Source organism: Rutidosis leptorrhynchoides, chromosome 4 (genome assembly GCF_046630445.1).
Source record: "Rutidosis leptorrhynchoides isolate AG116_Rl617_1_P2 chromosome 4, CSIRO_AGI_Rlap_v1, whole genome shotgun sequence".
Classification (NCBI taxonomy): domain Eukaryota; kingdom Viridiplantae; phylum Streptophyta; class Magnoliopsida; order Asterales; family Asteraceae; genus Rutidosis; species Rutidosis leptorrhynchoides.
Genome location: NC_092336.1, coordinates 383312115 through 383326156, shown reverse-complemented (window position 1 = coordinate 383326156; position 14042 = coordinate 383312115). Strand labels below are relative to the sequence as shown.

Here is a 14042-nt window from a genome sequence, read left to right as displayed (position 1 = left end):
GAAACAATAACGATGGTGAAAGATATTAATTACTAATTACTTAGAGCTTATAAGATTAGACACTACAAGGCGTCAAATAATACGGTAACTTGGCACAATTTTGGCGCCCATAACGCTTGTTACAGAGCATCAAATTTGACGAAAAAAAGTTTCAATTTATTTCAAGAGGAGAATTTTGTCATCCAATCAAATCTTGACACGTTAATTTTTATTTTTTATTCAACTTACAATCATATTTTGTTACGTCACCTAAAAACTTACCACTTAAATTTGACACTCACCAACTAACATAGCAGTGGCTGGTTGGTATCCTTGGTTTCACTTAGGTGGGGCCAGGGCAAGGGGGAGAGTGAACTCAAGTTCGAGTCCCACTCTTTAAAAATACCTGTGGTAGGCTTACTTACCATAAGCCGGGTTGCCCCTGGGAAGGTTTTACCGACCTATTCAGGACCCAGATCCGACCCGCCTGCCCCTCGGGATGGTTTAAGGTTCGGATCCCTGTAATATGGTTCGGGTTTCCTGCCCGAACACGTGTGTATGTGCAAATGATGAGTGTCGCTGAAATAAATGATACGCTGATGCAAGCTTGCCGTTCAAAAAAAAAAAAATTGACACTCACCGTAACAATCCGTTAAAAATTGAATCTCTCATGTGAAAATAAAAAAAAATAAAACCTCTTAAAAATTTGAAATTTGTCTTTCACGTTATAATCACAATAATAAGTGAGTGATCTTAGCAGTGTTGTAAAAGTCGGCCGATTTGGCCGACTGTTTGGGTTCTCCGTTTCGTTTTTTTCGAAAATGACTCAAAAGACGATTAAAGCTAAAAGTTCAATCAAAGTCTGTAAAAGTTGGTTAAAAACGGTCAAAATCAGTCAAATTTTCGTCAAGATGTGATATGTTTTAAAATTAGGGTTTGTTTTCATTTTTTGAGACGCTCTTTTCTCTGTGTCATTGCTGATTATGTACTCGGTAACATTAATTGAGTTTGAAGTTTGATTGTTTTCAAATTCAAGTTCTTATTTAAGAAATTTATGGTACAGAATCAACTATCTTATACATATTTACATATCTACTAAATGTAATCAAATTTTTGGTGGTTTTGGGTACTAGAAGAAGTCGTATTTGTCAAGGAAGAAAAGGGTAAAGTGAGACAAATTTTGAGGAATAAAAGGTGTAACTATTTAGGGGGTAAAACAAGTGTATTAAGACTAACTTTAGGGGGATTAAAGTGCAACTTGCCAATTTAATATATAGTCAATAAATAAAACTCACCCAATTTTTAACGAAATTTATCTATTTTTTCGCCGCGAGTTAGTTTTCCCGGTCATCGCCGTTCAACTCGAAATAATTTTACGAATAAAATTTCAAGTAATTATATTCAAAACGGAGTTTGTTTTAAGGAAAACATTTTGGATAGATTATATATATAATAAGCAAAATCAACGAATTATATTAAGTGGATAGCTAGAGGAAGTGGTAAGCTCATTAGACCTGAGTTCGAGTCTTCTTGCCCCATTTCTTTCCTTTTTTTCACAAGTGTTTTCTTAGTTCTCGCTCAACATTAGTTTCATAAAAGGTGTTAAAAAATGTTCCAACACAACGCGCGTACCATTAGGTATATTTGTTTTCCTTATGGAGAGTTAAATAAAACACTATGATGCATCATGGTGTCATTATTTGGTTTTGATATAAACAGAGAAGAGAGAATCGATAAAAAGAATGTTACTTTCAAAAATACGTAGGCATTTTATACATAAATATCGTCTGATACAATAGATAGGTACCAAACAACGTATATTCAAATGCAACCGCTGTAACGCGCGGTCGGAACTATTTCTAGTTAATATATATTTAAGAAATTATTAATAAAGTCAACGTTGGTCAACGATCGATGCGTTCCCGACGCGTCCCCGACTCGACCGACGCGTTCTTTTTAGGTCTCGACCGATGCGTTCCCGACTCGCGACTTTTACAACCTTGGATCTTAGAGACTCTAATTTCTTTTCTCGATTCGATATGGGACACGGATCCATATAATCTAAACACGAAATACTTTATTAAACCATAAAGTTAAACATTTCTAGTTGGCAGATCTGATTGTGAGATGATGAATCATCAAAGCATGTGTGACACTATAATAAAACTACAGTAATATTTAATTTTAAATATTTCAATGGACCCCAACTCTTTCTACATCCCTTTCATTTACTCATCCCACACATCATTCATCCAAATCTAAGCATCTTCATCTCAGATTTCAATCCCTGAAAAAAAAACATCAAATTTGATCCAAACAACAATACCAATCAATTCACAACCAAAAAAATGGATCAAATGAAAACAGATTACAGTTTGCAACAAATAGGTGTAAAGAGACCAAGAACAAAGATTGTTTGTACTCTTGGACCGGCTTCAAGATCGGTTCCAATGGTTGAAAAGTTGTTGAAAGCCGGAATGAACGTTGCAAGATTCAACTTTTCGCATGGATCGTATGAATATCATCAAGAAACATTGGATAACTTAAATACAGCTATGGATAATACTGGCATACTTTGTGCAGTTATGCTTGATACCAAAGTAAGTCATAACTTCTAGCGTGTTTACTAATCTGTAGATTTTTATGCATATATGAAAAAGCTTAGTAAGTACTATATATTACATATATACGGAGTATATGTGTTAATAAAGTGATGTGTACATAGAGTTGACTGTTTTTTTAGAACGGCAAAATATATTATAAAATCAACCTTTCTATATGTGTATATAGAGTTGACTCTATTTTTTACTATTTGAAGATAGAACCTTTGTGTGATCAATTGATCATCAGCTATCTGATTGGTTAAGTTTCTTGATTTTGAGGTTTTGGTAGTCACTGATTTCTTTTGAAGTAATAATTTTATAATGTGAAGTATTGTAGTTTAGTGTAACCATCTTGGTGGCCAAATGGTCAGAAACAGTCACGAGATAACACTCGTGTTTGGTGTCCCAATTGGGTGCTGGTTTAGAACAGTTGTGATCTTGAACCGAGATTCAATGTCTTCGGATCAATTTGGTTTAGGACCGGACTAGATCGCCATTGAACCTTACTTAGATGGGTCTAAACTGTAGACCACTATTTCTTTCATGTCATAAACCAAGAAGAGGGCTGTATTTAACCTGTCCCGATTCGCAATTCGCCCTTAGGGCCAGGTTTAGCATCCCTAATTTTATAGAGTTAAGTTAGAGAATACTATGTATATGTTGTTCAAATGGCAAATTGCCCTGAAATATAACAATTTCTGTGTCTTGTAAAAGACTTGACGTTGATCCAAAAAGTAGAAGACTTGATGTTTAAGTTTCCTCCACAGAAATCAATGAAGGGTCTTTGTTAGAAGCTTTTTTGGGGTTAAATTAAGTATAAAGTCGAAAAATACATTTCCTTCACATGAAAAAGTGTGATTTATTTGATTCTCTATATGTTGTGTTTTTTCTTATTTCTGGATTACTTAAGAAGGTAGAATATTGGTCGTTAAAATTTTGTAATCATTTTTCTCTTTTAACATTTTGTTAGGTTTTTATATATGTTGTCATTTATTCTAGGATAAAAGAAAATTTGTGTACATCTTAGTTTCTTCATACTTCATTTATGTGTGATTGATTTTTATTGTTGTTGTACATTTTAAATCTTAATTATTATTATTAATAAAATTATTACATATATAAATAATTGCTTTCAATTAAGATAATTTTATACTGAATTTATATTTATTTTAATTAGGCTCATCTTTAGATCTAACTAAAATAAAATGCAAATCTAGAAGATCTAATTTTTACTGTATATTTTAATCGAAAGGGTACTAACTAATCTTACATTAGTACTGTATTGCTCAACCTTTTGAATACAATAATTTTCTTCTGTTCCGTGGGATATTTATAATATTAATGTCCCTGTTGAGGACAGCCAAGTTGCATACGACACATCATTAAATTTTACTAATGAGAAAATGAAATTTTAGGTCTTTATAAGTTTTTGACCTTTTGTTTGTTTTCAAATGAAATTTATAAAGTCAAATATGGTATGCAAATTATCAACCAATGACAATAGTTATAGTTAAAAACATGTATCCAATCCAATCACAATTACGTAGAAAAACAGAATATATATATATATATATATATATATATATATATATATATATATATATATATATATATATATATATATATATATATATATATATATAATAATAATAATAATAATAATAATAATAACTAGTCCGGACCGGCCCGCGCGTTGGGGCAGGGGCTTTCGGGCTGCGTATTCATATTTAACGTAGCGTTGTGTATTTACGGAGGGGAACACGGCCCATGTGTTAAGCGTCGTTTTAGATGTCGTTGTGTTAAGCGTTTTTTAAAAAGTATCCGTTTCGAATGTAGTTAGTTTTGTTTTGTTCAATAAATTTTTTCGAGTGTAACGGTGCTGTCGGAAAAATTTAACTCGTGGCGAGCAGAAAGATACGGACTGTCGTTGTGTTAAGCGTTTTTTAAAAAGTGTCCGTTTCGAACGTGGTTAATTTCGTTTTGTTCATAAAATTATTTCGAGTCTGACGCTACCGTCGAAAAGATTTAACTCGTGGCGAGCGCGAAGATACGGGTTGTCGTTGTGTTTAGCGTTTTTTTGAAAATTGTCCGTTTCGCGTATAGTTAGTCTCGTTGGGTTCGTAAAGATTTTTTGTGATTGAACGATGGTCTCGAAAAAATTTAGCTCGCACCGAGCGAGAAGATAGGGCCCGTTATAAATTCGAGTGGAATTAGTTTCTTTTATTTTAGTAAAATTATATATTTACACTTTTAACCCCTGAGAAAGTATAAACTTAAGGGGTCGTTGTGTAAATATAGACGAAGTTGAGGAGCCGTTTATAATGTAAACGCAAACTCAAAACTACAATTCGATAAAACTAAAACTACAAACATTATCACCACATTTAGTATATAAGGGTTAAAGGGTTAATTAATACTAATAACTATAACCATGGTTGCAAAATTCGCTATTCGGAGATTAATCGGTCGGGACTTTAGAAAGATTAATCGGCAATTCAGAGATTAATCGGGACAAAATTACACGGGGGGTCCCTGTGGTATGTTCAGAATTACAACGAGAGTCCAAAAAAAAAATTTCGACTTGGGGGGTCACCGTGGTATACAATTGTTTCACGAGGAGTCCATTTGGTAACGTCTGTCAATTTCTTCCGTTAAATTCTGTCATGTGCAGTGCAGATGAGGGTAAAATGGTCATGTTGAAAAAAAACTCACATTAGATGCATCCTGGCCCACCTTCAGCCCATTTCTTCCAGACCTCTCGTTCGCTTTCCTTTCCCCAATTTCTGAAACCCTTTAAATTTTCCTCATTCCTTTTTGCTTTTTTTTTTTCACCCTAAATTGATCGCCATTTTTCTCACCCTAAATTCTCTTTGAATACGCCGGCAACGGTGATGTGATGGTGGTTGAATATTTGCTGAATCGAACAAGAAACAACCTTCATCTATTATCACAATCTATCAATAAAATCATACACCCTAATTTTGTTCATAAACAACCTTCATCTATTATCACAATCTATCTACCTTAACAGTTTACAACCCTAAAACACAGCACAATCAAAACAAACCATCCAAAACAACCCTTTATACTAGCGTTTACCATCGATCCTATAGAAATAATATCAATTCATATATTATGTTTAAATTGCAGAAATATTTTGGGCAAATAGATTTCTAGAAGTGCCGATTGCCAAACATGAGTAAAGAGAATCACATTTGGTAAATATTTAAATAGATCATATCATTGTATGATGAACTAACCTCCATATTTGAAGTCATGAATATGTGCTTCTGCGTAATTAATTTGCTTATCAACTTATCTAATCTTCACTTGCAGCTAGAAAAACAAAACAAATGGATGACGGGTGAACTGTTGCAAAAACTAGAAACAGTTTAAGCCCTTGTAAACAGTTAATTTTATCTTCATCGTCATCATCCACGCTCATCAACAACAACAACAACAAAATTCAGAGACAAATTTAAGGATTAAAACCAAAAAAGTATTTTATAGATCAAAACCCACATTTGAAAATCTCAAATCGACATTTGAAAATCTCAATCACTTAAATCATTTGATCGACGCTCGTAGCCACTCCATTCCCATCAATTCCGTACGAAAACAAGTGGTAATCGTCGGTAGGAACAAACAGCGGTCGTAATAATTATCTTCCGCCTGAAGCTCACGCCTGCAACTGGTTTGTGCATACTCCGACGAGGTGTTTCCCGTATTCACGGTGCAATCTGAGACCGGTTTGGGGATTTGTTGGTGGGTTTGGGGATTTATAGGTGTTACGGAGTAAGTGTTAAGGTATTGAGTCTATAGACGGTGGTGGGTTTCCTATTTTTAGTTTTAGGGTAAAAGATAATTCAGGGTAAATTGTAAGATAATAATGAAATGACTGGTATACCCTCACATGCCTAGCATGTGAACAGATTTAACAGAGTTTTTAGCGTATGTTAGCAATTTGGACTCCCCATGAAACAAGTGCATACCACAGTTAAAAATTCTTTTGGACTCCGGTTGTAATTATGAACATACCACAGGGACCCCCATGTAATTTTGTCATTAATCAGGGATTAATCGGATTGTACTGTATACATTGAAATATTAAAATTTAAAAATTATATGTGTAAATATAGGAAAAACCTCATAAATAAAAAAATAAACTTTAACATAATTGTTTAAAAATGTTCATTTTGCTTCAAACCTATAAAGTTTTAGTTTATATTCATGTTAAAATAGTAACCGTTTTTTACTTTAACTGACTTGGTTACCAAATTCGATTTAGACCCATCAATTGACGTTGACCATTCAATTACACGGATTTTTGGAAATCGGAACGGATTACTCATAAAAATAATTAATCGGAGATTAATCGGCGAGTAATCGGGTTTTTTACAACACTGACTATAACTACGTACAATAAAATATACCCGTAAACCTGAAAAGTAAAAACATAGTTGCAAATGATATATTATTAATTAAGTTAAAAGAGAAGTTAGAGAACTCATTTTTACTCTTTACTCTTGTTATTATGTAATGAGTTTGAGGTAATATTTGTTTTTCGGTCTGAAGATTTTATTATGTCTTATTTATGTACGTACGCATATATTTTTACTGCAGACTTTTTTTTTCTGAAGACATAAGATAAAATAATGTCATATAGTATCTGTAAACTCGCAGACTTATAAATGTGCTTCTCAGTGCCGCAGACAAAATTAAGTAAAATGCAAACAAACCTTGTGTTGTAGCTCATCTGGTAGTAGTCTATCTCTCATAGCGAGAGGTTGGGAGTTCGATTCCCGTGAGGTGCAACATTACACAAAAGGGTGCCCCTTTACTCTTGAATTTCACCCAAATGTGCCTTCCCCACACATCGCGTTGCGGGGGTAGTGGGGGAGGGGGTTTTACCTCCCATGCCCTCGGATTGGCCCGAGTTTTCTCCTAGACAACAGTTGAGGGTGGTTTATGCAACTGCGGGAGATGAACGCGCGGGTGGTTAAGTCCCCCTAGGTGATCCCATACCGCTGTTAAAAAAAGTAATTTTTCAAGCATAAATATAAATAATCTTCAATATTCAGCATACAGACCTTCAGGCCACATCTTCTCTACAGACATGGTCCGCATATTTTCAGACAAAAACATCTTTCAAAAAACAAACAACACCTGAAATTTCGGGGATGATTTTATATCAACCGTTTACTAGTTATAGTTGTATGATTTCGCCTGAATTTATTAAATCTTTAATTTACACATCCATCATATGAATTTTGGATGTATATTTTGGATTAAAACACAACCATTCTCTGAAATTCGGATGATTATTGTGACACATTATATAAAATTTTGATAAATACCGAGTGAAATACTTATTCTTGTTAAATCTTAAAATAAACACATTCATTCGGGAGATGATACTTCCAACACTCAAATTGATAAATCCACCATCATTTCATGCTTGTTTCCAACAATGTCCTTAAAAAAATTCAAATAAGAAAATTGTGTAAGACATAATTTAAGGACAGTATAGTAAATTTAGGTGGAAGTAGTAAAACTAATGTTGGAAATATCACTCCCTCATTCTTATGGGTCATGGTAAATAAAACGTTACCAAAATATACTTCTTATTGATACTTTGATTGTGACAAATGGCAGGTGTATCTAATGTTATTACAAATATACTAAACATGCATTACATTGATATAAATTTGGATAAACTACAGTTGACCGCACGCGTTTTTTTATCGACGGTTCTAGAGTTGTCGTTAAGGTACATTAATGTATTAATGTGTTGTACAAAACATTTAATGTTGACTTTTACTTAACGTTATTAATAAGTACAAGTCTTTTTAGCACCTTAACAACATTCATTAGAAAATTCATTTATTCCCAAATTTACTGATATTTACATAATTGGGCCATCCTTCTAGCATAAAATGTGTGTCACAATTTGGTATATGTTTTCAGGGTCCAGAGATCAGAACTGGTTTTCTGAAAGATGGTAAGCCCATTCAACTGAAACAAGGTGAAGAAATCACCATCACTACAGATTATGATATCAAAGGTGACAACAAGATGATCTGTATGAGCTACAAAAAGTTAGCTTATGATGTTAAACCAGGGAGTGTAATATTATGTTCAGATGGTACTATTTCGTTTACCGTTCTTTCTTGCGACACTGAAAAGGGTTTGGTTCGTTGTCGTTGCGAGAACACTGCGGTTCTTGGTGAGCGAAAAAACGTCAATCTTCCAGGAGTCATCGTTGACTTGCCAACTTTGACCGAAAAAGACAAAGAAGATATTCTCACGTGGGGTGTTCCTAACAAGATCGATATGATCGCTCTGTCATTTGTTCGCAAAGGTTCAGATCTGATTGAGGTTCGAAAGCTGTTGGGTGAGCACGCGAAGAACATCCTTCTTATGTCGAAGGTATGTTTGACATCATATTGATTTGTGCCATTCTTATCGGGTGATCATTTTGACTCATCTAAAACTACGGTTGCGTTTGATTACCTCTTAACTAAATGGTCATTCAGCTCTGAATGATGTGTTGAATGGTTTAGTGAACCATTCAGAGTTGAAATATTCTCTTAACTTTAAACTCCAAAATATTATGCAATATCATCTCTAAATTATATCGGCAACATTTATTAAAACTATATAGTTTTTTGTTCATACAAAAGGCTAATAATGTATTTCTTGATCGTTCACATTGTTCATCAAAACGATTATCAAACATGTTATTTTCCTTTGGAACCAACTTCATTCAGCACCTTTGGATCATTCCGATTATGAACCATTTAACACTTAAACATTCAGTTTTATCAAACGCACCGTAGGTGGCGTTTCTGGCTATGTTTAATCTCTATAGAGATATAAGTAAACCAAGTGTCTTAAATAAGCCGTAAAAATTGTTCGTTTTATTAGAAACCGCCATGAACACACATGATTTATTGACATAATTTTATGATATACTTGATAGGTCGAAAATCAAGAAGGCGTTGCGAATTTCGATGAAATTTTAGCCAATTCCGACGCGTTTATGGTTGCGCGTGGTGACTTAGGAATGGAAATCCCGATCGAAAAGATCTTCTTAGCCCAAAAAGTCATGGTCTACAAATGCAACATACAAGGTAAACCAGTGGTAACCGCGACCCAAATGTTAGAGTCCATGATCAAATCACCAAGACCAACTCGAGCCGAAGCCACAGACGTCGCAAACGCTGTTCTAGACGGGACCGACTGTGTCATGCTTAGTGGTGAAACCGCAGCTGGGGCCTACCCAGAACTCGCAGTCCTAACAATGGCCAGGATTTGCATTGAAGCAGAAAACACAATCAACTACGCAGACGTTTTCAAACGAATCGCTGCAAACGCACCTATTCCCATGAGCCCGCTCGAAAGTTTAGCCTCGGCTGCAGTCAGAACCGCAAACTCATCACGAGCCACACTCATTTTGGTTCTAACCAGAGGAGGAAGTACTGCAAAACTGGTGGCTAAGTATAGACCAGGCATGCCTATATTATCTGTAGTGGTTCCTGAAATCAAGACCGACTCGTTTGATTGGTCTTGCAGTGATGAAACCCCTGCTAGGCATAGTCTTATTTTCAGGGGTTTGGTCCCGGTTTTGTCAGCAGGGTCCGCTAGGGCTTCGCACGCTGAGTCAACTGAAGAAGTACTAGAGTTCGCATTGCAGCATGCGAAAGTCAAAGGACTCTGCAAGGAAGGTGATGCAGTTGTGGCGCTACATCGCGTTGGAACTGCGTCCATTATCAAGATTGTGAACGTCAAGTAAATGTAAATCGTTCGCGTGAGCACAAAGGTGAGAGATCACCGTGTTTATTTACCATTTGTTACATGTATTTTTTTTTTTTTTTTGCCGTTTTGTCGGTATGGATGATTACAGTGAGCTAAAGTCAATGTTTCCATCATTGATGAACTTAATTTTTTTTTTTTTTTTATCATTTATGTAACATAAGGCTACAGTTGCCAAGATTAGGCTGACATTTTTGGTCGAACTGGGTCATTAGTGACACTTATTGATGTACACTAGTATGTAACAAAACCCATAAAAACGAGTATGTAAGTTACACGAGCCAACAGGCATTCTAGTAATCATGTTCCACATCATGATGTTCATTGCCATTATATGACCCTGATGCAGATGTTGATACCCCTCAATTTTCTGAACGGCAATTGGGTAATGGTTCTTGATACCCTTCATAAGGCGATTGGGTAATGATGATGTTGCTCATGTTGATGTCAACTGAACCAATGGGGATTCGGTTTCGGTTTCGGTACCGGTAAACCGAAGATGGATACTAATTAATAAACGTGCATCACTTTCTTATCCGGTTCACTTATGCAAGTGAATGTTTTCAAAAAAAAATATATCTGTGGTTATGTTTGCTCATAAATATTAACGAACACAAACTGTTTTAATATTTGTTTGTATAGTTGCAAATGATATAGACGAAGTTTCACATATCAATCAACGAAAGTCAATTCTCGTCTCCCTAGGATATAATACCGAAAAAACCCAGTACCAAACGAAACCGAAACCGATTCCGCTTTCGTAAATCTGGTCCGTATTCTGTATGTTGAAATCGTGCATTTTAAATTTCGAGATTTTTCAATTTCGGTATGGTTGGTACCGGTTTCGATCTCATCCCCATCTCTATCAACTGATAGTTCACTTTAGCACAAAGGAGAGAGATCACCGCATCCCTTTACCATTTTTGCACCATTTATAAACTCAATTTTGCCATGTAATAATATGCGATCTATAACACTGCATTCGGCAGCAATTTCACGCCAACTGTTTTGATCAAGTGGATCGTTGGACAACTCATTCAAAAAAGAATCAAATAAGTAGTACATGATAAGCCACATAAAAAAATGGGTAACAAAATGGGCATCAAACAACCCATGAAACCCGAAAGCTCTATCACCCCTAACAAGAGCGAGTGATAGTCGAGTAAACTCTATACATAACAACGATAACAATGATCTTTAACACGCTATCAGATCAAACAAAAGATAATTAAATTTTTTATGTGATACAGCGATTCATCTCTGTCAATATTACACTTTTATTAATGTACACGAATTTGAGACAAAGTAGAAAAGCCCATTAAACGAGTATAGACCTTACCGTAAGCCCGATACGCAGTTTACTGATTATCTTCCTCACCATGAGGCTCATGAGCTCGTGTCGACGAATTCGATCCCGACGCTGACGTGGACGTCACATGGGTCCCGGATTCAGGTGACGAAAACAAACTACTAAACGGCCAAGGTAAAGAAACCGAAAACCTCCTATTATTCCCATCGTTATCCGATTCATGACCCGACACTTCAACTTCTTGATTACGTTTCGATTCGTCAGAAGGCAACTCGAACCTACAAACAGGGCACGAACTATGAAGCTCTAACCACGGCATTATACATTTACTATGAAACCTATGTTTACACGGCATTTGTTTCGCTTCGGTCCCAACCTCGAAATCTTCCAAACAAACCGAACATTGAACCGAATTTTCATCAATGGTTACAGTCGGCATTGCATCCACTGCCTCTTTTTGAGCTGGAGCAGTACCGTATCTATTCGGGTCGTTCTCGGATAAATGCTGCATCAAGAGCTCCAACCCAGGACCCGTAAAGTAGTCACCTAACGACCCTATTGGGCGGGTCTGCGACCCATTTCCACCACCACCACCTTGAACAACAATCGTTTGATTAAAAGGATTAATCAAAATAACACGTTCTCTATTATTATTATTATTATTATCAGACCCGTTATTATTATCTCTATTGTTTTGAGATTCGGATACCATTCCTGGTCGAACACCTTCGAGAAGCTGCAGTATCGTAGCCGACCTTCTTCTTCGTTGTCTAATAACATCTTCAACTTCACGGTCTAATTCAGAGTCTCCATTAGCACGTGGGTTTTGAAACTGATACCTTCGATACGGGTCAAAAGAATCAAGACGTTCAGTATCTTCATTTTCATCTTCTTCAAACTCAATGTGTGTAAATCTTCTACGACGACGAGGGTTGTTCATCATACCAAGTAATATAGGGGCCCACAACGATACACCTCGATCCGGGTCAAGATCAAGATCCGGGTCAGCACCAGTTTCCGGATGATGATGATGCTGATCATTTGTTAAACTATCCATTTCCTCAACAAATTCGCCATTACAAGACGAACATTTGATCGTTTCGATTCCTAAATTCGGAATGACTGGCCTTTCACATTGGTGACACCAGTATCTTGTTAACTCTCTATCTTCTTCCATCTCAATCTCTATTAATAATTAATCAAGATTCAAGATCAATAATTAATTCACATATCAAAATCACAACAACAACAACAACAACAACAACAAAAAAAAAAAAAAAAAAAGTTCGAAACTTTGAGCATAATTTAACAGATCTAGACATATCTCAAGTTAGGGTTTGCTAATTCAACCATAAAAACATAAACTTTATATGACAATTCTACTTATAATTAACAAGAAACTTGCAGATCTGAATATATAAAACCCTAATAATTACAAACCCTACTATTACAGATTATAGGTCAATCATTCAAATTAAAAGTAAAGTAACATGCTTTCTCTATACACTGGCTAATAGAATAAATAATTCTGATTCTAAATCATAATAATAATTAATAAAAAAAATGAAAAATTACCAGTATTAGCAGACAAAATTAGGAATCTTGAGAAGGGTATTATTACAAACCTGGAATCAAGGAAAATTTGTGGTGGAAATTGAGAGGGGTTAGAAGGAATAAAGTGTGGGTTTTTGTTGTTTATGTGTGGATGGATGTTATCTATTCTTTATTTCTTTATATACGTATAGAGATAGTGTACGTATAGGTTGATTTGTGGATTGTAGGCGTGCGAAGTGGATGAGGATCCGATGAGTTGAAAATTGAGAATATATGGAACCAGAAGTTTCCGAGCAAGTAAGAAACTGACAACCATATACCGCGTTTTCTTTTGTTTTTATTTTTATGCAAATGCAAATGCAAATGCTAAAATGTAAATTGCGCATTTATATATTTAATAAAAGTTCTTTGAATTTTTTTTCCTACTAAACGATAAACTTACTTAATACTTTTAACATATGTGATCATAAATATGCTATTGATTATTGAAGTATTTTACTTATAGTCCTTATAAAAATATTTTGTGTGTGAGTTTTTCTTTAAATAAACACTAACCAGCAAGAGGTTAAAAGAGACAAACTAAAAAACATTATAACGACTTTATAAGTTAAGACTTCCGAGAAATATTTATGTTACATATATATCTAATTTAAATATACGAATAGTTACAAATAGAATGAAAATCGCATTTCTTCACCAACTGAGAAATGAAGACAATGCTATTACTACCATAATTAAGAGGAATGATAATGTGTGGTTCTAGCATTGAGTTTAAGTCCAGA

The 14042-nt window shown here is 35.0% G+C and overlaps 2 protein-coding genes across 3 annotated transcripts; one reads left to right on the top strand and one right to left on the bottom strand.

Moving 5' to 3' along the window:
* The first annotated feature begins 2188 nt into the window (after positions 1 to 2188).
* On the top strand, positions 2189 to 10709 carry LOC139843982 (pyruvate kinase, cytosolic isozyme). Its single transcript, XM_071834172.1, has 3 exons — positions 2189 to 2579; positions 8550 to 9011; positions 9565 to 10709. Exons 1-3 carry the CDS (start codon positions 2328 to 2330, stop codon positions 10375 to 10377), a joined length of 1527 nt encoding a protein of 508 aa, XP_071690273.1. The 5' UTR covers positions 2189 to 2327; the 3' UTR covers positions 10378 to 10709.
* Positions 10710 to 11610: 901 nt separating this feature from the next.
* LOC139843979 (E3 ubiquitin-protein ligase SIRP1-like) lies at positions 11611 to 13431 on the bottom strand. Of its 2 annotated transcripts, none has more exons than XM_071834168.1 (2): positions 13332 to 13431; positions 11611 to 12891 (listed from the first exon to the last, which is right to left on the bottom strand). In XM_071834168.1, exon 2 carries the CDS (start codon positions 12881 to 12883, stop codon positions 11756 to 11758), a length of 1128 nt encoding a protein of 375 aa, XP_071690269.1. In that variant the 5' UTR covers positions 12884 to 12891; positions 13332 to 13431; the 3' UTR covers positions 11611 to 11755. The 2 variants fall into 2 exon arrangements, with proteins under 2 accessions (XP_071690269.1, XP_071690270.1); XM_071834169.1 differs by lacking the exon at positions 13332 to 13431 and adding an exon at positions 13282 to 13305.
* Between the last annotated feature and the right edge of the window lie 611 nt (positions 13432 to 14042).

Bases quoted from the DNA above. Each gene is read 5' to 3' on its own strand.
- LOC139843982 (XM_071834172.1), top strand. From the start codon at position 2,328: ATGGATCAAATGAAAACAGATTACAGTTTGCAACAAATAGGTGTAAAG. The intron at 2,580-8,549 runs GTAAGTCATAAC...ATATGTTTTCAG, and splicing joins CAGTTATGCTTGATACCAAA to GGTCCAGAGATCAGAACTGG. The intron at 9,012-9,564 runs GTATGTTTGACA...TATACTTGATAG, and splicing joins ACATCCTTCTTATGTCGAAG to GTCGAAAATCAAGAAGGCGT.
- LOC139843979 (XM_071834168.1), bottom strand. From the start codon at position 12,883: ATGGAAGAAGATAGAGAGTTAACAAGATACTGGTGTCACCAATGTGAA.